This window comes from Sinocyclocheilus grahami, unplaced genomic scaffold (assembly GCF_001515645.1).
Source record: "Sinocyclocheilus grahami isolate Dianchi unplaced genomic scaffold, SAMN03320097.WGS_v1.1 scaffold61.1, whole genome shotgun sequence".
NCBI classification, from domain to species: Eukaryota; Metazoa; Chordata; class Actinopteri; order Cypriniformes; family Cyprinidae; genus Sinocyclocheilus; species Sinocyclocheilus grahami.
The window spans coordinates 404927-429124 of NW_015505240.1; the positions used below are offsets into that span (position 1 = coordinate 404927).

The following is a 24198-nucleotide window of genomic DNA, read 5'->3' on the forward strand; positions in this document are numbered from 1 at the left end:
TTCCACACTGAGGAAGATCTAACTTATATTTTGGGTGAGTTCCAGTCTTGAACTAGGATCATGTTGGGCCAAGTTCTGCTATAATATTTTATTACATCTACTGTTCTTTTAATCAAGTTTTACGCATGGCAGCAAATTTCATTATAATTAGCCTAATGATGTGAAGTGCTAAGGTTGTAGTCGATACTCAGCGATTATTGTTATTGCTCATTACATTGTGTCCATATTCTGCATGATTAAAAAACTTACACCATGCATAATATTGGATCTTTTTGATAAAAATGGCTTTTTGCTTTTAGATGAATTGCTATTTGTGATTAAAACGAATTCTGGCATTTAATAGTTTATTTGTTTGTAAATGTCAATATTTAAAAGATATTTTTGTGCCTGATTTGCAAACCTTACAGGCCCAGAAACTGCCAATTTAAAATACATTTTTGATATTTTAAAATATTACTTAAACATAATTATTGCAGTTAAGTTCATTTTATACACGTTAAAGTTCATTCAAGTAGTTAGTAATGTCTTGAAATGTCTATAGATTTTATTATAAGTGTGTACGGACACTCAGCAGTCCATGGATTCTAAGGATTCTTGGACAAAATAAGTTTATTGTTCTTTTTAATATTTCATCTTGCATTTTTCATAGATGTCTTTTGGTGGACTCTTCAAACCTGGAAAGTGGCGGCACTTCTGCTGCTGTCAGTGCATCTCCTGCATGCGTCTGCCCTGCCGGCTGCATCCTCCTATGAGTTCATCGCATACAGGATGCAGCAATACAATTTACATCAGGATAAACATGGTAACACACCACAGTTTAAAGGCATAGTTCACACAAAAAAATTATAATTTTTTCGAAATATCATATATTTATGTTCCACAGAAAAGAAAAGTTATACAGGTTTGGGATGACATGAGAGTGAGGAAAATTATTTCAATTTCAATTATAAAATAATTATAAACATATATTTAAGTCTACAATGGTGCATTTACAACACATCATTTGCAATGTAGACTTTTCCAATAATAGTTGTGTTATGGATAAGAAGAATAAAAAGTGAAAAAGGAATGGAGTTTTTAATCCCATTTTGTGCAAAAATACACTACCGGTAAAAAGTTTGGAATAATTAACTATTTATTTTATTCTTTATTAATTTTTTTATGCTCACCAAAGCTGTTCAGTAAAACAGTATTTTTGTGAAATAATTTATTTTCTTCAGCAAGGATGCCTTATATTAGTCAAAAGTGACAGCACAAACATTTATAATGGTACAAAATATTTCTATTTCTATTATTAAACTTTCTATTCATCAAAGAATCCACATAAAATCAAGCAGCAAATGTTTTCAACACTGATGATAAAAAGTACCATTGTTAATAACTGAGCACCAAATCAATATATTAGACTGGAGTAATGGCTGCTAAAAAAATCTGCTTTGCCAACACAGGAATAAATGACATTTTAAAAATATTAAAATAGAAAACGGTTATTTAAATTGTAATAAAATGTAATAATATTGCTGTTTTTCCTGTAGTTTTGATCAAATAAATGCAGCCTTGGCGAGGATTAGAGACTTGAGCATAAAACCTTTTAAAACCATAACATTGTAATTATTCCAAACTTGTGACTGGTAGTTTACAAGTCAAAAGGTTATTGTTCATATTACTTCCAGCTCATTTGTCAGACTGAAAATGTCAAGTCAAGCACAATGCATTGTGGGAAACAGGCAGTATGTTATTTCAAACATATGCTGAATTCAGAATCACATACTACTTGTACTAATCCTGCCATAGAAAGACATGATAAAAATAGTAAGAGCAGTATACTAGTATGTGATTCTGAATTCAGCAATAGCCATGATGTCTTTTTAATAATGCCAAACCACAGAATTCAACTTATTCTGAAATCCTTACTGATTTAGCAATATGTGAAACACACCACTGGAAAATCTAATTTCTTGATTTAATTACGAATGCACTGCTTTATGGTGGCTGAATCTCAGGTCCTGCAGAAGGAGACCCTCATGCCTGCGTAGGTGGTCCAAGAGGACGACCAGCTGCTCTGTATGTATGAAGAAGTCACTCAGGCTGCAGCAATTAAGTCTGCTTCCTAGTGAGAGCTGAGAGGGATGCTACCGAGTACCAGCAGTCATAAAAAAGATAATGTAATGTTTTAGCTGTAAATTATTATGCATTTATTATTATGATTGACTGGTTAAAGATAAAATACAAAACAAAATTAAACAAAATAACAAAAACTGCCATAGATGCCTGTGAGTGAATGACTTGCAAAATAAAATAAAATTAAATTAATTGCGCCATTATTAATTAAACAGCAATGCTAAGTAAATATTTATGCCTAAATTTAAGATTTATGTATTTGAATTGGATATAAAAAAATTATTTTCATTTGAATGACACTTTTTTAACATAAAAATAAACTGTCAAGTCAAGTCACCTTTATTTATATAGCGCTTTTAACAATACAGATTGTGTCAAAGCAACTGAACAGCATTAATTAGGAAAATAGTGTCAATAATGAAAAGTGACAATAGTAAACACTCATTTTTCAGTTAAAGACAGTTCATCATTGAATACAGTGATGTCAACATCCAGCTCAGTTTAAATAATATCTTTGCAATCATGTCAACGATATCGCTGGAAATGAAGTGTCCCCAACTAAGCAAGCCAGAGGCGACAGCGGCAAGGAACCAAAACTCCATCGGTGACAGAATGGAGAAAAAACCTTGGGAGAAACCAGGCTCAGTCGGGGGGCCAGTTCTCCTCTGACCAGACGAACCAGCAGAACGGAAAAATCAATATAAGACGTAATAAAACAGACGATGAACAATATTAACAGCAATTATTATATGATGCAATCAAACTTATAGCAAAATGTGGTAGTTCTGGATGTTGTTTCAGGGTTGGCATCATCTGAGGTCCTCTGAGGAGTTGCATCATCTCTTCTCAGGTGTTCTGGATCCAGACTGAAGCTTGTGTAAATCCTAGTTACCACGGGATGTCAATCCCATGGCAAAAGACAGAGAAACAAATACAAACATAATTAGCGTAGCTGCTGTTCCAACCAAGCAAAAATGATTTGTTTAACCCAAACTAACGAATAATAATGTGCATTTGATTAGATATAACTGCAGTAAAAGATTATGACTGCAGTAAAAGATTATGAGATGCATTATTTGAATGCTTGGCCAAAGAGATGTGTCTTTAATCTAGATTTAAACAGAGAGAGTGTGTCTGAACCCCGAACGTTATCAGGAAGGCTATTCCAGAGTTTGGGAGCCAAATGCGAAAAAGCTCTACCTCCTTTAGTGGACTTTGCTATCCTAGGTACTACCAAAAGTCCAGAATTTTGCGACCTTAGGGAGCGTGATGGATTGTAGCGTGGTAGAAGACTAGTTAGGTACGCAGGAGCTAACCCATTAAGGGCCTTATAGGTAAGTAATAATATTTTGTAACTGATACGGAACTTAATAGGTAGCCAGTGCAGAGACTGTAAAATTGGCGTAATATGATCATATTTTCTTGACCTGGTAAGGACTCTAGCCGCTGCATTTTGGACTACCTGTAGTTTGTTTATTGAAGATGCAGGACAACCACCTAGCAGTGCATTACAATAGTCCAGTCAGTCAAACATAAATGAAACAGGAAAGAGATTTCTGCATTTTTTTCCCAAAAAAGGCATTGTTTATTATTAACTTTGCATCTATTTGATTTTATTTAAATATTTAAATATATTTAAAAAATGTATTTATTCAGATGGTTTAGAATTAGCATAATTCTGTCCAAATAGCATAATTTAATCTGTTAAAAAGTATGAAAATGGTTAAAATATGATATGGAATAAGCAATATTCAATTAAAACGAAATATTAAAATTTTCAGTTGATAAGTATATAAACCTGGTTATTGTGTATTTAAAGCAAATTCCGTTTGTTATTACTATTACAGAAATCTTACATGTTTCATTTATGTATGACTGACAAGCATGCATCACATTAAGTTTATTCGTTTTTTTTTTTTTTAGTTTCTTGGTTAGATTAAAACCATGCAATCCAAATGGAAATTATAAATGTAATTTGAATACATAAATCTTAAAAGACTTTAGGCCTACATATTTTTGAGTGTACTACGTGCTATACTAAGTAAATATTCATATAAGCAGATTTACTGTAAATTTTAAGCCATGTGAATCAACTTTCTTTTTTCTCAGTTCTCCGTAGTATCATCACTGCCACTGCTTTCCAATTATTAGTGAACAACAACTCCCCCATCAAGACTATTACCGATACCACCATCATTACTTTAGAGGTGAGAATGACAGCTGGCCACACACAGCAACTCTTTCCTTTCTGTAAAACCTAATAGTGTTGGGCTATATTTAAACCTGTCAGTCAAGTCGATTTATTGCTTCATTCCAAGGGAGTACTTCCTGGAGCTGGAGAAGACCCACCCTCTATTGTAATTACGGCCCATTATGACACATTTGGTCTTGCTCCTGTAAGTCACCACAAACACACACACACACACACATGCACGCACGCACGCACGCACACACACACAGACAGACAGGGAGATCAACTAGATTGAAGGAACCTTTTTTTCAGTATATATATTAATAAATGCTTAATCATTTTTGGTCACAACATAAATCACACTCCCTTCAAACATAATTCAGAATGATTCATGTATGTTGCAATTGGCATGGTTCACTTGCTGTGGGAACTGACCTTTTCAAACACCTTGGCCAGAAATGAACATATTCATATAGCCAGCCTCTCAATGCCCCACCAATGAAAACAGAATTGAATGTAGTGTTGGGAATTGACAACTGGTTGTAATTCAGAACTGCCAAAGCTTTATTCAGCGAGAAACTTACAGTGTTATACCAGAATGAATGACTCTCATGACGCATTTTATTGAATCACAAACACGCAGCACAATCAGTCCAATTTCCTAAACAAATAACTTTTATGAGCCGGTTCTTTTTTATTGTAGCATTTGGACCAATCAGACACACAACTTTTTGTTATACTGTTCAGCTGATGGACAGAGAACCAGAACACAAGCTCTTGTTTAGCAGCCTGGAGCAAGAGTTCTGGTCCATAGAGACACGTTCCACCAGGACCGAAGGTACGCACACACAGACACGGCCAAAATGTTTCAACTCATCAGTGGCCTGAAGCAAGACTTCAAAAGACTTCTGTAGGTTTACAGATGCAGATTTCAAATATGCATACATTCACAGAGCCAGAATTCTTTTTACCATGCCTGTAGCAAAAGTTTACCGACGTTACCGACACACTTTCTGAAAACAGAAAAACTACAAACTCACAGACACAGATACAGACATTTTAAGCCTGTTTTGTCTGACTTTTATAGGGATCCTGAAATCACATTCTTTGATCAAATGAAACAACCAATGATGATGTACAGGTGAGTCTTCTCACTGGTTGTTTTGAGGCAAAGATGGTTTTAAAGTCAACCTGAAACAGCATTAACAACACTTTTTTACATTAGTAATATGATGCATTTCTAAACGAAACAGAATATTCTTAGAAAAAGATCATGTAAATAGGGATTACTTAAAATCCCTTATTGTACTACACTCTTAAAAATAAAGGTGCTTCAAAAGGTTCTTCAAGCGATGCCATAGAAGAACCCTTTTTGGTTCCACAAAGAACCATTCAGTCAAAGGTTCTTTAAAGAACCTTTGACTGAATGGTTCTTTGTGGAACCAAAAAGGGTTCTTCTATGGCATCGCTTGAAGAACCTTTTGAAGCACCTTTATTTTTGTAGTGTAGTTGGATCCAGACAGTGGTATTATAGTTTTGTATATTCGTTTTTTATTTTAGTTTAGTTAGTTTAGTTTTAATAATAAACCATGTATTAAGAACTAAAACTAAAATTAATTCATTTTATTTTATTTTAGAAATTAATAGTTATTATGAAATTCTAGTGTTAATTTTTTTTGTATTTATAGTGATTTTTTTTTCCCGTTTTACTATTCGCTTTTTTAGGGTGAAGCCTGCCGCCTTTGACCTGTTTTTGGGTGGCTGTATAGCTGGGTACCTTGGAGTAGTTTATTATGCAATCCAGGTGAGCTGTGGGTAATGTATACCAAACTAATTAGAGTGCTGGGGTCAGTGTGCTAATTATACCTGCATAGGTTGGAATTGAAAGTCTATCAGTAATCTGAATCTGTAATCTCATATTTCTTTAATGTGTGGTTTGGTTAATTTGTTTAAATAATTTATTTTTGTTTGCAGAACTTTTGCAATGTCTTTACGACCCTTTGTTCAACGGCATGGTAATATGCACATGTAATTCGCTTGGGGTGCAGATGTACAAACTAATAAAGATTCTTAGAACACTAATATGTTGCGAAGGTGTAAACATACAATATACACTCTCAATTAGATCATCCGAATACGAATTCATAGATACTAAACATGGTAGGGTTATATATAAGTTGACAGGAGTAAGTATTTCGATCATAAGCCTGCATAAAACAGTATACACTCTCAAAGACCAAATACACGAGGACAATAATATACACAATGACCTGAAGGATACACTGTTCATTCAAAGAAAGGTTTTCCTATGAATTACTCAGGAAAATGCAGTGAGCGTCTCTGCTCACATTCCTTTAGATCGTAAATGTATCTGGTGTCAGTGTTGCTATGGAACCAGGGGCCTGTTCGGCTTCCTGGGGTGTTACAGAGTATTTGTTAAATCTAGCTAACAAAATATATATTGTTTGTTTGAGTGGTCCAGACACTACAACAGATCTTTGGCCTGTTCAATGTGGCACTGAGTCACTTACAGTATATGTAGTGGAATTGTAGTCACTGAACACCTATATGAAAGAAAAGTGTATGAACAGTTGATAATGTTTCAAAGATAAATATATAAAAATTTTGTTAAAGCAATGGTTCACCCAAAAATGAAAATTTACCCTCAAGTTACCAATATGTAAATCTCTTTGTTTTTTCATTGGAACAGATTTGGAGAAGTTTAACATTACATCACTTGCTCATTGGATCCACTGCCGTGAATGGGTGCCGTCAGAATGAGAGTTCAAACAGCTGATAAAAACATCACAATAATCCACATGTAATCCAAACAACTCCAGTTCGTCTGTTAATGTCTTGTGAAGCAGAAAGCTGTGTGTTTGTTATAAACAGATCGATCATTAACTTCAAATCATTGCTTCCGGCTAAAATACATACATTCATAATAGTGCTTTCTCCTGTGAAAAAGGCATCTCGTCTCAACCAGGAGAGGAATATGCACAGATCAAGCACTGTTTAGAAGCAGTTAAAACACCTTGGTGAATTTGTTTCTTACAAATTCAAATGTTTTCACTTCACAAGATGTCAATTGATGGACTGCAGTCATGTAGATTACTTGTGGATTATTGTGATGTTTTTATCAGTTGTTTGGACTCATTTTGAGAGCACCCATAGGTTATTTCTCTATGTGAGTGATTATTAAAAAAGTAGAACTTCTGGTGGTGGCCTTTCAGACCCATTTCCTGTCATTAAGTATGTATGGAACATTTTTCCCTGTGGAACTATCTGAGTAACCTCAAAGCTGTCCAGTGCATAATAGGTCACTGATGGCATATTTGATTTACTTGTGTTGGCAGAGCTACGGAGGATATTTTGTGTGGCTGAGAGTGACTGTGGATAAGTGCCAAATGCTCAGTTAAATGACTCTCTTGATCATCTCTTGTGAATGAAGAACTCCTTTCATTCACACAGGATTAGTCATTCATTACTGTCATCCACAATATCGTATCTACTACAATGACATTACCAAATTCCCCTAATGTATCATGTTATGGTTACTGTGGAGTTTAATGTCTGGACATTTATGGCTGTAGTAGCATGATTCATAGACAGAGAAAGGGAAATTTACTTGCTTTCAGCAGTTCTGGGCTTTGATATATATATATTATTCAGCAAGGATGTAATAAATTGATCTAAAGTGACAATAAAGAGATTTATAATGATACAAAAGTTTTCTAATTCAAAGAAATGCTGTTTTTTTAAACTTTCTATTCATTAGACAAACCTGATACATTTATCATGCTTCACACAAAATTATTAAACTGCACAACTGTTTTCAACATTTCAAAATGTATTGAGCAGCAAATCAACATATTAGAATGATTTCTGAAGGATGTGACACTGAAGACTGGAGTAATGATATTCATCTTTGTCATCACAGTAATAAATTACATTTTAAAATATTTGAAAACAGAACACAGTTATTTTAAATTGTAATAATATTTTACAATATTTATATTTTACTGTAAATTTTAATTTAAATAAACATATAAAAATGTCACATTTATCTCTCGCTATTTAGTTTGAAGTAACTCTTTTTTTCTCCTATCCTAGAAAACAGGTCCCATCCTGCATAACTACTTGCTGATATGGTCATTTATTTTTCCCTTCAAAGTGGTGGAATGCTTATAAAAAATAAATAAAAAAAATCTGTAATTTCTTTCTTTTAAAAAATGTATTTATTTCTTTAAATTTTTATTCTTATAATCAGTATTAATTATAATTAATTATATGAAAAATTCTGCCCAGCTCTAATTCTGGCATTTGTCCAGACAACAAACAGATAGCACCTCATCTGTTTAACTCTCAGTCAGGTCCCGCTGAACAGGGGCCACAAAAGACACACAGGATCTAAGGCTTGAATTATTGATCACTGGCTGAGGGGGGAATGAATCCTGGGGTGGCTCAATCCTGGTGACAGACGGATATCTATGCAGATTATTCAGTTGCCAGCTCTCTTTTTCTCTCTTCAGTGGAGCGTGTAATACAGAACAGGACCAGAAGGCCAGAATAACATCTCATATGATAGCTTAGGATGTGCTTTGTGTGTTCTACAATTTCAAATGTGATTTGAATCTTTTGTTTGATCTCAAAATCAGTGACAGCCAAAAAGGGCAGAGTGATAAATGGATGAAATAGGAGAGCTGAAGGAAACACGCTGTCATAATTGACTTCAACTTTATGTCATTAAAAACCTGGAGGATGAGTAAACGATTGCAGAATTTTCACTTTTGAGTCAATTAATCCAAATACTCCATGCAAAGATGAGGGATTAAGATAGAGAAGAGAGGAAGAGGAGCAGAGGAGCTGAAGAGAGGGAGGGAGTGAGGTAGGGCTGATCAGTCTAGCAGCTGCAGACACACTCTTACTGTACACAAGGGAAATGGGTCCTCAGCTACACTTCAGCAGCACCTACTCAGAGGAATTCAGTTACCCGGCTCGAGTCAAACCTACCCGGCCCAGACCTTCCTCTGCATATCGCAGGAACAATCCTCATCCACGGCCGGTAAGAGCTTCCTGGACTATTACAACAAATGTTGACCACTATAAATGACATTTGTTCTATATATACATGGGTCTCTTTTGGCATTAGGGGTTTCAGTGATATTTGTTTAGACTAATATATATTTATATATATATTTAGACTAATATATATATTTACTTGATTTGAGGTTGATAAGTTTTCTTAAAAGTCTCTTTGGCTCGCCACGTCTGCATTTATTTGGTAAAAAAGTGCAGTAAAAACAGTAAAATTGTGAAACATTATTATAATTGAAAATAAATGTTTTCTATTTGAATGTACTGTATGTTAAAATTGTATTCATTCCTGTGATGGCAATGCCGCTATTACTCCAGTCTTAAGAGTTACATGATCCTGATTTGCTGCTCAAGAAAGATTTCTTATTATCAGTTTGTATCTTATTATTATAATATAAATCTTTAAGGTGGGTTACATTCATTATTTACTTGTTTTGCATTTTGTGAGGGGATTGCTTGTTTGCATTCTCTCACTTAGCATTATTTTGCTGCTAATGTGTGAATGACACACAGCTGTATATGTGAAACAATTGGGTTAAAATGCAGTATTGCGGTAAGAAAAGCACTGTAAACAACAGGCAACATTTTTCAAGGAACTTGAATTTAACTGCCCTGACAAAACATTAATAATTCACCAGCCCGGAGAGCATTGTAGCCGCTTGATTCTGCAAAACAACCTACATGTGGGGGGCCTTGTACAGGAAGCTCCGGTTACACTGTTTCCAAACCACTGAACAGGGATCAAGGATGGGATCGACTCTCACTGTGCTAGCAAAACAATCTAACCTCTGCTGGGTCAGTGTTACAGGCTATTAAGTGCCACTTAGGGTTGGTTTTCTGAATCCCTTCTGCCACCCAGGACTTCCTGATACCAAGAACACTGCAGACAGGATATGGCTCACGGAAACACTTTCAGACAACATCTACCTCTTTTCTACCTCCAGTCAGACACATATCAGTCCAGTATCCAGGTATCAATACAATCTGTGTCACTACAGCTGAGGTTGAGTCAAAAAAAAATCACTGTCGTTGATCAAATCAGTGTAGTTGCAAATATTTGAGTGTTCAGCACCAGCTCCCCTATAAAATATACTTGTATATATTGGGACATATATATCTACAACGTATCAATGTTTTCTTTCTTTTTGCATGGTATTGACCTTAAGACGTACAAACAGCACATGGACAGTTGATGCAGAGCTCATCACAAAAAGACTCCAAACCACCTGAGGCCTCGTCTGCAGCTTGTACACTGCCACCTGCTGCCTGGCTTCTCAAACCGCAACAAACCAACTTTGCTCATGCAACAGTCACAAACACACAAGGGTAATGCTTTTGCAGTTCTGCTTGATGCATGGGCATTGCATAATTAGTTTTAGTTGAACCTAAATATTATTTGATGTTTTGTGTCTGAATAAACAAGATAAATATCCAGTATTGCAGTTTGTTTTCATTAATGTCTTCAAACGCAGTGAATACCTGAACATTCCTACTGTATTTTTTTCTGCCTACGACACTATCAGTTTCTGAAGCCATCATGCTGTGATTTTGTTCTCAAATTCATATAGTTTTTAGGATCATTTCTTATTTGTACTCAGGAAATATTCAGACACAGATCGTATCAGATCAGCCTGGAACCAACAGATGGACAGCATGCCATCTTTAAAACCCTTCAAACGCCAGGTTACCCATCATCACAGAAGATCACGCTCAAAATTCACAACTGATCGCAGGTATATTATTACAAAACCTTGAAAAAACAACAACAGCAAGCAAACAATAAATAAATAAATAAAAACAAAAATATAACAAAAAACAATTATATTATAATTATAATATATTATACACCTCTCTTGTTCACCAAGACTGCATTTATTTTTTTTAAACTCAGATAAACAGTAAAATTGTGAAATATTATTATCATTTTAAATAAATGATTTCTATTAAAAACTTTTTTAAAATTTAATTTATTCCTGTGATTATAATGTTGATTTTTTTAGCAGCCATTACTTCAGTCTTAAGTGCCTCCTGATCCTTCAGAAATCATTCTGATATGCTGATTTGATGCTAAAAAGCATTTCTTATTAAACAACTAATTTAAACAATTTTAGCTTATTAAAAAACAATATAACATACTAACAACAATACAACTATTTAATACATACATAAAACAGATAAATCATTCCAAATCCCTTTTCAGTTATGAACAGCCACTAGAGATTGATCAGCTATGCTCTTTCAAACATATTATAACTTGATGCTTTGATTCAGTGCTTTTAATGTAATCACGCCATTCTGCTAAACTGTAAATGTGTGTTTCAGCATAAACAAGGCTCTTAATGTTTCTGAATGTCTGAGATTATCCCTTTTAAATCCAGATGTTCTGGTTTGCAGTGAAGGACACAGCTGTTTCCATGTGGTGAAACCATATAAAGTTGGACACTACATCATCCACCCAGAGTTTGTATCAGAAGCAAAGCACTACTAAAAGCCACAGTGTTTGTGCATTTTATAACTTTTTTTTTTTCATTTATTGTCAGTTTGATAATGTCATTTTACAGTGTATTATTGAGGTAGGCCTATGTTATGTGTTTGGATATCCTGCCTTGTAAAATATGCTTGGGTGCAGCTTAATTTTATTGACTTTAAAATGTATTTTTGGATGTAAATGTGCATTGCACGACAAATAAACAAGGTTTATGATGTGCCTGTTAAATGTTTGTTATTATTTTGTCTTACAAACATTACCATGGTAGCTATAGTTTTTATACAACGTAAATACGACAGCTTCAACTTACATTAAAGGGGTCATATGATGTTGCTAAAAAGAACATTATTTTGTGTATTTGGTGTAATGAAATGTGTTTATGCGGTTTAAGGTTAAAAAACACATTATTTTCCACATACTGTACATTATTGTTTCTCCTCTATGCTCCGCCTTTCTGAAACGCGTACATTTTTACAAAGCTCATCGGTCTGAAAAAGCTAGGTGTGCTGTGATTGGCCATAATAATATAGAGTGTTACAAGCTCTTGGTGCACAAAGAAGATCTGTAACACTCCAAAGAGAAAGGAAAAATTGAAATAGCATCATATGACCCCTTTAACATCCCAACATCTGCCCCAGGGGTAGAAAACACTTTTTTATAAAATATGTTACATTCGTAAATAGGTTGCATTAAATTAATTTATTTAACCAAACTCACACCAGTCAAATCAGTTGATACATTGCAAATATATTTTGACAACTGGTTCAAATAGTTACTCTGTTCAAAACCACGCATTATAGGCTGCCATTATAGGTTAAAAAGACCATAAAAATGAAAACTTTGCCACCGCTGTCATCAAAAATGTATTTAAACGCGTTATAAAACCATTTTATTTATTTAGAAAATGGCTAAAATATACTTTAAAATAAAATGTCCTATTTAATAATAATAATATAGAAAAATGTATTTATGTATTTTCATACCACACTCTTTAACGATCCACATATTAAAATAAAGTCGCTTTTTAGTTTTAAAGTAACGTTAGTGATCGTAGTAACGTTAACGTTACCTGGTATTTTGGCGGGATGGCGGGTTACCATGGGATATTCTTTTGTATATTTTTGAGATCCACAGAAAACAAACTTGTTAAGCGCTGTTTTCTTTGTTAGACTAATCAACACATACAACACGACATTTTGTATATTTATAGCTGCTGGCAGGCAATCAAACCCAAACCGCAATATTACCACTTTCTCTTTCGCTGAGTAGCCTATAAAACTCAGTTTCCCAGAGTTGCAGAGTTTGTGTGAAGAGCGAGACGCCACATAAACTCCTCCCATAACAAGACACGGGGTTTTCAGCGTCTTGAATTGGTCGAGGGAACATGTCAACAAGACACAAAACCAACAGTCCTCGAGCTGGTAAGTATGTTATTTAATGTAACGTTAACTGCAAATGTTTTGCAATTTTAAATCGCGAATTCCTCCTGTCAGCCGCTGTTTTACAGTAGACTCCCCCCTTGCCTGATACATCGACCACTGGCTGTCTTGTTATTTCATTTCATGTTGTAATTTCATGTTCCTTTGTCGTTGTCCCATGATAATGTGACCATTTAATGAGTTTTAGATCTATTCTAATGTTATTGTAGTGACTACTACATTATATCTCAGTACTTGTGTTACACTTTGACCCATGTGATAACCTATCTGTGTGTTAGGTCTCATCTGTTCTGAGTTATTAAAATAAGAAGCATGCAAGCCTTTTTAAGAGGTCAGCCAATATTAATCGTGTGTCCAGTGCTTGGCTATTTTAGTAAAAGGTTACTCATCATACAACGTGGTGATACAACTCTGACCTATTTACATTGTGTGTGTGTGTGTGTGTGTGTGTGTGTGTGTGTGTGTGTATGTATGTATGTATGTACAGTACTGTCATTGCCCCTTTTTGAGCTTCTATCTGGAATAAAATAAGGTAGCAAAGACTGAATAACCAGTTTTTGTTTTCATAGTCACATGATCCGAATCAGCAAAATGATGTTTACTTGAGAGCTGTGAGATAATACATGATTGCTTCATCCCATCAGAAACGTTTTCTTGTTATTGTGCTGGTATCTTGCCTGGATTTGGACAGCTGACTCCCAAAGCTTTTGATATTCTTCATAATCTGTGAGATGGTTAGTTTGCAGGAGTAACATAAATTAACTTCTACGTTTAAATAGATTTTGACCTTTTATGGGCATTTTTACCTTTTATAAGGCCAATTTTTTTCTAACCTAATTAAATGTATGCATCATCTTTTGTGTCAAATTCTAAAATTTAATCCGTATGCAAATATTTAGCTACTGTAGGGCTGTTGTTAATCAAATTAAATCAGTATCAACAAAATGTGTGTTTGCAATGCAGAGGTGGCACAGAATCTGCATTTGAAGTGGCATTTAGATGCATTAACACAGCCTGTTTAATGCAGGACATGAATGCAGTTTAGAGGTCTGCTACCCGACCCGAACCCGACGGGTCCCGAAATACTTTTGGGTTTCGGGTTCGGGTTCATGTTTAATGAATAGCTTCAGGTTCGGGTCGGGCTCGGGTTTATAGCTAAACTAAAACTATATGCAGTAGGCTACGCTGCTTTCATAGACGCACGCACACACATTATTGCACGCGACAAAACAGCACGGAAACATTTATTAGTAAAATAGCTTCGACAGGCTACTGACTCGCAACGTTATATTTCTCTGCAATGAGGGGGTAAAATCGCTGTTTTTGAAGTAAGCCTCTTTGCTTGAAGAGAGAGACGCGCAGACGCTGGTTCACACACGCAACTTTCATCTCTCTCTTTGCTAATTCAAATAAATTATATAATTAATTAATTCAAATAAATGCGATCTTACCGCACTGCATCTCTGTGTCTGATTTAAAGCAGGCCGAATGCTAACGGGCCTCAACTGATGAAAATGACCCTAATTTGAACGATGGAAGAATTATCGTCTTGTCGTATACAACCATTCAAAAACTCGGCAGAATATTTGTGACCGCTGCACCTGATGTTCATAAACTTTCATAACTGGTAAGTGTTTTTTCTTTTGCCTTGTGAACTGGCCGAGCCTTAATGATTGTGTTTCTTTACATGTATTTGTTTACTGACCGTTGCATGCAATCGTGAAATACAGCATTTTTAAAAAAATTGGCTATTCGTTGTGGGGGGAAAAAAAGATGTCGGGTTCGAGCTCTAAATTTAACTGTGCCGCTTGGGTCGGGTCGGGTCGGGTCAGACGATCTCGGGTTCGGGCTTCACTTTAAAGCCTGTGCAGACCTCTACTGCAGTTACAAATGCATAATTCATGTTTTGATGTTGTTGTTTTGTAACCCCCCCCCCCCCCCCCCCAAAAAACTTTGAATACTGATATTTTAAATGATTTGGGGAAAAAAGGGGAAATATAGCTTACTTTAAATATAAACCTAAAGTCAGCTGTAGGTGGCGGCACATCACTGCATGAGTGAGTCATTGAGTCATTCCTTCAAACGATTAGTTCTAACGGCTGATTGATTCAGTAACGAAACACTACAACAGTAACGCATATAAAATAACACATCTAAAAGTAATCTTGAATTCTCGTGGAATTCTAAATGTATTTTAAAAGACTAAATCATGCAGTGAAAGTGTGAACTCTAAATGGTCACACACAGTAGTCTAATCTACATCTCATAGTGTATGCGTATACTCTCTGGGTGTGTTTGGTTTTTGTGATATACTTGATAATGTCAAATCGCATATCATTTAAACCACAATTACGATATTATCATAGACAATATATAACGCACACCCCTAATTACAAGTACAACCTTTTTTTACTTCTTGAATGTAATGTTCTGAATCAAAACATTTATTTAGTTGTTTTGATTCAAATATCTTTATAGATTTTTTTTTTTGTTTAAAGTGACTTGACAAAATGAGACGGATCCCCAGGCCACTGAAAAGGTGGGCAGTCACTGTTACATCTTATTAGTGCGCTGTACATTTCCCTCAAAAACATAAAGAGGGAGCCTCTGCACTGGCAGTTCAGCTCTGTCTTTCTTCAGTAGAAAACATTGTCCATTAACAGTGCTTTTCATTTCAACCAAGTGTGTCTGGTGGCACTTAGCCAGTCTCAAAGTTTTGCAGGTGGCGTTGAATACTGCAGACCCAGAGGCCCTTGTGTTGTCCTCTGGTGCAGTCAATTCACACACTGCCTCAGTGAGAAACCTTGGCAGCATGAATAAACTGCTTTTGTTTATGCCTTTACCTCCCAGCAGACCAATTCAGGCCGATATCAAAGCTAAAGTTTTTTTTTTTTGAATACATAATGCTGGAATTTGTACTGTGATTCCTACATCTGCATGACAAGTAGATTTTTGTTTGGACTTTTTCAACCTTTTACATTGACACGTTTTGCCACTCCTTTTCCCTCAGGCTCATAATGAACAAGAGGAAAATGTTACATTGAGAGAAGGAAAAATGGATGCAAGACTCAATTTTGCACAAATTTAGCAAGTTATTTACTTTTGTTCTCTGTCTGCCAAATGTCTTCTATAGTCTGTATAACATATTAGCCTGCAGTTTTATCAGCTTTTCAACTGTTAATTCAAAAACGAAGACTCAGAATGTACCAAGTAGTCCCAGGAGGCGCAGGAGGAACAATTACTGATGGCATGCCCATCAAGAAGATAGACAAGGACAGTCGCCCTCTGGTGGGGGCTGGAGTTATTGGTGTGATTCTAGTGATTGCAGCAGTGACTGCATGGTGCTATTATATTGCCTCCCTACGTAAAGCTGACCTGCTGAAGACAGAATTGCTTGATTTGAATAAGGATGGCTTTCTCATCCGTAACCAGGCTGGAGGGATTGTCTTGAAGATGGGCTTCAGGTCAGTATGCATGGTGCATATGTTCTTCTGATCCCAAAATGTTCTGAGAGCACTGCAGACAACAGTAATATAGGTCCATGAAAAAGAAAAGGTAAAATCTTAAAAAAAGTACTTTAAAACGCATGCCAATTTGAAATTAATTGAACTTTTATACCATTTTCAAAAAAAAAAAACAGGCTTTAAACACATTTTCAAAGTAATTTTTCAAATATCCTGAATAATTAATAAATACCATTGTTTTGGGGTCGTTGTATGAATTGCATTATTAGTGTATTTTTGATCACATGAAAGAAAGAAACTAATATATGCTTGCTGATTTCAGATCTGGCACGCTTGATCTAGACTCCTGCTCGAAGGAGGGAGTGATCATTCGCTGCTCACGTTCGTTTGCTGGCAAGGTGAACTTCTTCATTATGACCGTAAAGCCAAAGGAAACGGTGATGTGTTACCGTGTGCGTTGGGAAGAGTTGGAGTCAGACCGACCTGTGGAGCACGCCATGTCCTACAATGAATCGCACTGGTATGGTGGTGCTGAGACTGCTGTTCAGCATTGGCCTATTGCCATTTTGGGCCAGCAGGCACCCAAACCTTTTGTCACCAGTGACGTGTACTCCAATCGCCATGACTTTGGTGGCATCCTGGAGCGCTACTGGCTTTCGTCCAACGCGACCGCCATTAAGATCAATGACTCTGTGCCCTTCCACCTGGGCTGGAATGATACAGAGAAAACCATGTACTTCCAGGCACGATATCAGGACAGTCCATACAAACCTGCACCTGGAAGGCCTCCCTATGCTGAGCTTAGTTACAGAGTCTGTGTGGGCCCAGATGTGACCTCTATCCACAAGGTCATGGTTCGTCGATACTTCCCTAAACCGAACAAAGTGCCTGCCAAAGAAATGTTCTGGCACCCAATATGGTCCACCTGGTCTTTACATAAAACTGACATCAATCAGGAAAAGCTTTTAACTTATGCTGAGAATATACGCAAACATGGTTTTAACTGTAGCCACTTAGAACTTGATGATCGTTATACCAGTCAGTACGGGGAATTTGAGTTTGACACACAGAAGTTTCCAAATGCTTCTGCCATGTTTCAAAAGCTCAAGGCAGATGGCTTCCTGGTATCCCTGTGGACACATCCCTTTGTGAATTATGATTCTACCAATTTTGGGCCATGTGTACAGAAAGGGCTGTTCGTAATGGAGCCTACAGGTCAACTTCCTGCCTTGGTTAAGTGGTGGAATGGCATTGGTGGAATCCTCGATTTTACCAATTCAGAAGCTCGCAACTGGTTCATGTCCCAGCTTCGCTCTTTACGCCACAAATATGGTGTTTCTTCCTTCAAGTTTGATGCAGGCGAGACCAACTACTTGCCCTGGCAGTTTAGAACTCGAGTCCACCTCCCCGACCCAAGCACCTTCACTCGCCGCTACACCGAAATGGCCATTCCTTTCAACGAACGTGCTGAACTTCGGTCTGGCTACAGCTCTCAGAATATCTCCTGTTTTTTCCGTCCAATCGACCGGGACTCTGTGTGGGGCTATGAACTTGGCCTGAAGTCCCTGATTCCAACCGTCCTCACCATTAGTATCCTGGGCTACCAGTTCATCTTGCCAGACATGATTGGAGGCAATGCCTATCCCAACCGTACTGATGGAAACGGCAAGCTGCCAGACCGTGAGCTCTATATTCGGTGGCTGGAGCTGTCTGCTTTCATGCCTTCTATGCAGTTCTCCATTCCTCCATGGGAGTACGATGACGAGGTGGTGGCTATCGCTCAGCGGTTCACTGAACTACATGAGACACTAGTGGCTCCCAGGGTCATAGAACTGGCTGGAGAAGTACTGGACACTGGGGACCCCATAATTCGCCCATTATGGTGGATCGCCACCAGTGATGAAACGGCTTATAGAGTTGACTCACAGTTTTTGATAGGAGATGACTTGATGGTGGCACCAGTACTGGAGCCGGGCAAGCAAGAAAGGGATATCTATCTACCAGCTGGACGCTGGAAAAGTTACAAAGGAGAACGATTTGACAACAAAGAGCCAATACATCTAACAGATTATCCAGTTGATCTTGATGAAATTGCTTACTTTGAATGGGTTCAGTGAGACTTATGGGAAGCATCTGGAGTTTTGAGCATGTCTTCCATTAAAAGGGTTTGTGAAGATATTAATTTTTTTTTCCTTCAGGGAATTTAGTTATTCATCCAGGGTTTAAATTTAACAAAAACAGCACTATTTAAGAAATAAGCTTCCGGTTGCATATTTTGACATTCTTCATCAGCTTGGCTGTGCTGTTTTGTGCCATTACAACAGTTAAACATGCATTCGATATCTGAAGCTAATGTCTTAATCCGTGCCTTGCATTTAAACAGTGAATGTCTTTGAGATACCAGCCCAAAACTTTGACACAGTTAAGCTTTTACATATGCTTCTTGCCAAATTAACTAACTTTAAGGATGTATTAATGGGCTGTAACAGGTAATTTTGCACAATGTATCCTTGATGTTCTCTCATCTGCATTTTTAAAAAGGGAAATTTAACCAGTACTGTACATAAGCCTTCCTCTTACAAGGCATATGTTATTATTTTCAGATGTTCTCCACATAGCAAATCAACTTGATTTCTCTGAAATGTACAATTTTGCGAATGCATTTAAAACATTAATGTATGGCTTTTTAACTGCAAGCAATAACAATGTTGCATCCCCTATGTACTACAGTAAATTTAGGCTGTGCATGCAGCACATTTGAGCATAATCTGCCCTACTCTTATCTTGTAAGCACCAATACTTGAAATAATCACATTAGAAGTTTGTATGAGTAATGTTGCATTAATGACCAGCAGTCTTTTTTACTCTACTTGCTAAACTGTCATTATGTAGTGCCAAATACATCACCAACAGGCCTTGTTCAAGCATTACTGCATTACTGCCACATTCACAAAAACATTTCCTGCCACATAAAATAGTTATTTTTCTTTTCATATTAAGTTGATGTGTGCTGCTCATCTTGTTTTGAATATTGTGCCGTGCTGCTTAATTTTTGTGTTTTGCAATAAGGGCACAACACTTAATGCTTAGTCAGTTGATCTTTATCAGATTATATTTTTGCTGTGCAAGGGTCACCTTTGTGTTTGTTGTGTTTGTTTAATGCTCTTCCAGCACGCTGACAATCAACTTGCACTGCAAGCTTTCTCTAATCTACGACCTTCAAGCTTATTTTTAGCTCGTCCTACACAACTGTGAAAGCGCACTCATCCACTCTGGTGAAACAATGAATCTGTCAAGCAATGTATCTGCTCTAAAAGTAGTTACAGAGTACGTAGACACATGGAAGCTGCCTTTTCAGTACTTGAGCACCTCAAATAACCGTTTAGTGTGTTGCTTCCTGGTATTTTAATAACTTACTTGAGAAGAGGTGTTTGGGATGATTTTCTTCACTGGGACTATGTGCTTATGGATTTTAGAGGAGATTTTATGGATTTCTGAGGAGACCTTGTTAATAGGCCCCTGACAGTGTGGGCCCTTGGTTGAACCAGACAGACTGTAGACTGCTGATGTTCCAGTTTTTTTTTTTTTTTTACATAAAGACTGATATTGTGTGAACATAAATTCCCAGAAGCAAAACTTCTTGTTTGTACATCTCATAGACTTTGTGTGTGTGTGTGTGTGTGTGTGTGTGTGTTCCTTCACCATCATCTGTGTGTGGCTTTTAAAAATGTCTAAAAATATGCTAAATGTCTCGGACTAATACATTTGTTATTATTTCAAAACAAATAGTAGTGAAAGAAAAGTATTTGTTTGTTTTGTGCATAAAACTGCATTTTGCTTTGCATTTCACATGTCCTGGTAAAGCAAATGCTGAGTTTGACCAGCTGCCCTGAAAATAGTATCGTTCTCCAGAGTGTCACAGGAGGGCAGTGTTCACCTGCTTTTCTAGTCCTCCACTTGAAGCATGTGAAGTGTGTTGGCATGGCACAAGAAAATCCTGTACTTTATTTCAGTATTTTTCTCTCGCTGAATATAATTAGCCTGATATTGAAGTAAAGTGGTTCCATTAAACTTTTGACCTCTCTCAAGAGTTAGGAGTTATTAATTGTATACTTTCTCCTCTGCATTAATTGTACTGCCCTACATTAGCGATAGACTGTCTTCAGTGGTCAAATGATGCCACCCACTCACTATTCAGTTCACTATTTTCCCATTTTATAGCGTTACTGGACTTGAGCAGCACATGGATTTTGGCACTAATATGCGATGCAATTTTGGCTCGTCTTTCCAGTGGTTATTAGTTTAGTTTATTTGGCATTATGCAGTTGGTTCTGCCAGCCTCAGCCCTCTGTGTATTTCAGTATGGATTTCCATTGTATTACTAATTTGTGGGCAGTAAATGAAAAAGTTAATGAATGATTTTATGGAACAACTTTGTTGACTTTTGTTGTAAGGTAGGTGCAGGCTGTAAGATTTCCGAACGACTAAGGAATGACGGAAATAAGGGCAGCTCGAATAGCAACTTAAATGTTAATACCCAATCTTAAAATCCAAATAGTCCTTTTGAAATTGCCTGTACAAATAGTTTAGCTCTAGTTAGTGAGAGATGATTTTATGCCAGAAAACCACTGTCCACAGGTTTTACAGTCTCGAGTGCCGGTTTGCTCCGTCTCCACCTAATTTTCCTTACTGGCGGATTGGGCTGCATTTCTTTGCTAAGTTCAAACGAGGCTTTCAGGCAGGGCGGTCATGGGTCCATGGATTCATTGAACCTCCAACCTCCTCTAGCCCCTCACAGGAATAGTAATTATTGCAAAGCAGGTTAAGCCTGATCAAAGTTTGAATCAGAATTTGGTCCAGCATTGAATGAAGTCTCCGACGAGAGGCATCTTCTTGGTTTTTTAGGCCCTACTCATCATTGGTAGATAATGACACAGTGTTGAGGTAATTTACAGGTTATATGGAGGTTGCCCTGGATCAATAAATCATTTAGTTGAGTTTGGGACAGAGGTGGAACAGTGATTTGATGAGCAGGAAAGGGCAAAGACCAATGGTGGCCTGACAGTAATATGTTTGGGCCAATCATTGGGCAAGACTTACAACACAATTCCACATTAAGAGAATTTAGTTTTTTATGTTATAACATTTTTTAAAATCAAAGATTTAATACACTGAATGCACAAGTCAACATGTAATTAGAAAGGAAACTCAAATTTTTGATTTCATGTGTTATATTGTGCATGCATTATTGTTGCAAAGAATAATAATTATAATAATGATCAGCATGATCATGCATATTAGTGAGTGAGTGATGTGACATGTAGCTAGGTATGGTATCCCATACTCTGAATTTTTGCTCTGCATTTAACCCATCCAAGTGCGCACACACAGACACACACAGAGCAGTGGACAGCCATATTTTGTTGCGGCGCCCGGCGAGCAGTTGGGTATCTCACCTCAGTTGTGGTATTGAAGGTGGAAGAGAGCATTGTTCATTCACTCCTACAATCCCTGCAGGTAAAGAGACTTGAACCTGCAACCTTTGGGTTACAAGTCTGACTCTAACCATTAGGATACGACTGAAGAATGAAGCCCCTAAAAATGGTTTGTCTTTTATAATGTCAAGATATAATTACTTGCTTTTCCTCTAAAGCAACTTTTATTTTTAGCTGATGTCACCCGCGCTTCTTTTTTCTTTGTTTCGACTACCTATCATTTGTATGAAGCCCCTAAAAGGTACATGGTGATGGAAAAATCAGATGGGAGAAAAAAAAATGTCAGTGCTTCTGTGTTGTCTCCCAAAAATTTTGTGTTCCACAAAGAAACTTCACAAAAAAGTTAATTGCTAGCATACACAAAGTGCCTCAGGGGAATGCAAGGCATTTGGGAGAGAATGCAAATGCAATGAAATATAATTTAATATAATCCTCCCATCTCATACTTTTGACATCAATATGTCCCTGTAGGGGCTCTGTACATTTGAGACTACTTTTCATGATTCAATCAATTCCCAATGGATAAATTCAGAAAAATGCTTACCTCTAAGAATGTTAAAATGCAGCTCCAAAAAAAAAAATCATCTTTAAGGTTGTTGCACATTGATTGTAATTTACACATGTGAATCACACATTTGCATGTTTAAATTTGCTGTCTAATTCCATTACACAATCCCGTCATAGACTAATACGGAGAACAAACAAGTTATCAAAGCATTTTTTTCCCCTCTGATCATGTCTTATCTTGCTTACAGCACCAGGTGAACTATAGGAGAGCCAGTGTTGACCCCTTTAAAAAACAAAATAAGTGCATGATGCCTCAGGATAAAATTAAGTCCTATTTCCCTTTGTAATGCATCACATTACAGAAATAAAATAGTAGAACAGTATTTCATATTGACTTGAAGGGGTAGTTCACCCAAAAATGAAAACTGTCGTCATTTAGATACTCACCCTGGTATCATTCCAAACCTGTATGACTGTCTTTGTGCAACACAAAAGGTATTTTGTAGAAAGCAGAAAGTGTCATAGAGTTTTTGAACGACATGAAGGTCAATAAATTATGACAGGATTTTCATTTTTGGGTAAACTATCTCGTTAAATGTTAGAAACTGATCCAATCCCTTGATCTAGAGATCTCTCAAAAAGTATTGTGCTTAAAACGATAAATTTTTGTTGTGAATGGAGTGTTCATGCTTTCACATGAAGTTCCAGCGTGATGTGGGTCTTCTAAAATGTTGGTGCAAACCAGGTCACTAACTGTGCTTTAGAGCAGGTTTACTTTGCCTGTCAGATGACGCCTCTAAGACATTGATTTGCACTCATGGCCTGCGCAGAAGACACACATATCGATTAGCTGTCTGTATTCCATTCCTCAGAAATCAATTCTGTTTGTGGCTTTGTCAGTCTACAATGATATATATATATATATGGACATTTATATGTGTGTAAATAAATATATATATATATGTATATGTGTGTATATACAGTGGTGTGAAAAAGTGTTGGCCCCCTTCCTGATTTCTTATTTTTTTGCATGTTTGTCACACTTTAATGTTTCAGATCATCAAACAAATTTAAATATTAGTCAAAGATAACACAAGTAAACACAACATGCAGTTTTTAAATGAAGATTTTTATTATTAAGGGAAAACAAAATCCAAAACTACATGGCCCTGTGTGAAGAAGTGTTTGCCCCCCTGTTAAAACTGTGGTTTATCACACCTGAGTTCAATTTCTCTAGCCACACCCAGGCCTGATTACTGCCACACCTGTTCGCAATCAAGAAATCTCTTAAATAGGACCTGCCTGACAAAGTGAAGTAGACCAAAAGATCCTCAAAAGCTAGACATCATGCCGAGATCCAAAGAAATTCAGAAACAAATGAGAAAGAAAGTAATTG

The 24198-nt window shown here is 36.7% G+C and overlaps 2 protein-coding genes and 1 long non-coding RNA gene across 4 annotated transcripts; all 3 read left to right on the plus strand.

Moving 5' to 3' along the window:
- The first annotated feature begins 5095 nt into the window (after nucleotides 1–5095).
- On the plus strand, nucleotides 5096–6302 carry LOC107584666 (uncharacterized). The gene is made up of 4 exons (XR_001609164.1): nucleotides 5096–5150; nucleotides 5400–5453; nucleotides 6038–6116; nucleotides 6287–6302. It is a non-coding gene; the product is annotated as an uncharacterized lncRNA (long non-coding RNA).
- Nucleotides 6303–9254: 2952 nt separating this feature from the next.
- Nucleotides 9255–11897, plus strand: LOC107584668 (uncharacterized). Its single transcript, XM_016271377.1, has 5 exons — nucleotides 9255–9377; nucleotides 10269–10380; nucleotides 10576–10735; nucleotides 11008–11142; nucleotides 11732–11897. The coding sequence occupies exons 1-5, from the start codon at nucleotides 9255–9257 to the stop codon at nucleotides 11895–11897; spliced, it is 696 nt and encodes a 231-aa protein (XP_016126863.1).
- Nucleotides 11898–13222: 1325 nt separating this feature from the next.
- Nucleotides 13223–20576, plus strand: LOC107584535 (uncharacterized family 31 glucosidase KIAA1161-like). Of its 2 annotated transcripts, XM_016271182.1 has the most exons (4): nucleotides 13223–13318; nucleotides 15835–15875; nucleotides 16347–16800; nucleotides 17123–20576. In XM_016271182.1, the coding sequence occupies exons 3-4, from the start codon at nucleotides 16538–16540 to the stop codon at nucleotides 18915–18917; spliced, it is 2058 nt and encodes a 685-aa protein (XP_016126668.1). In that variant the 5' UTR covers nucleotides 13223–13318; nucleotides 15835–15875; nucleotides 16347–16537; the 3' UTR covers nucleotides 18918–20576. The 2 variants fall into 2 exon arrangements, with proteins under 2 accessions (XP_016126668.1, XP_016126667.1); XM_016271181.1 differs by lacking the exon at nucleotides 15835–15875.
- The last annotated feature ends 3622 nt before the right edge of the window (nucleotides 20577–24198 follow it).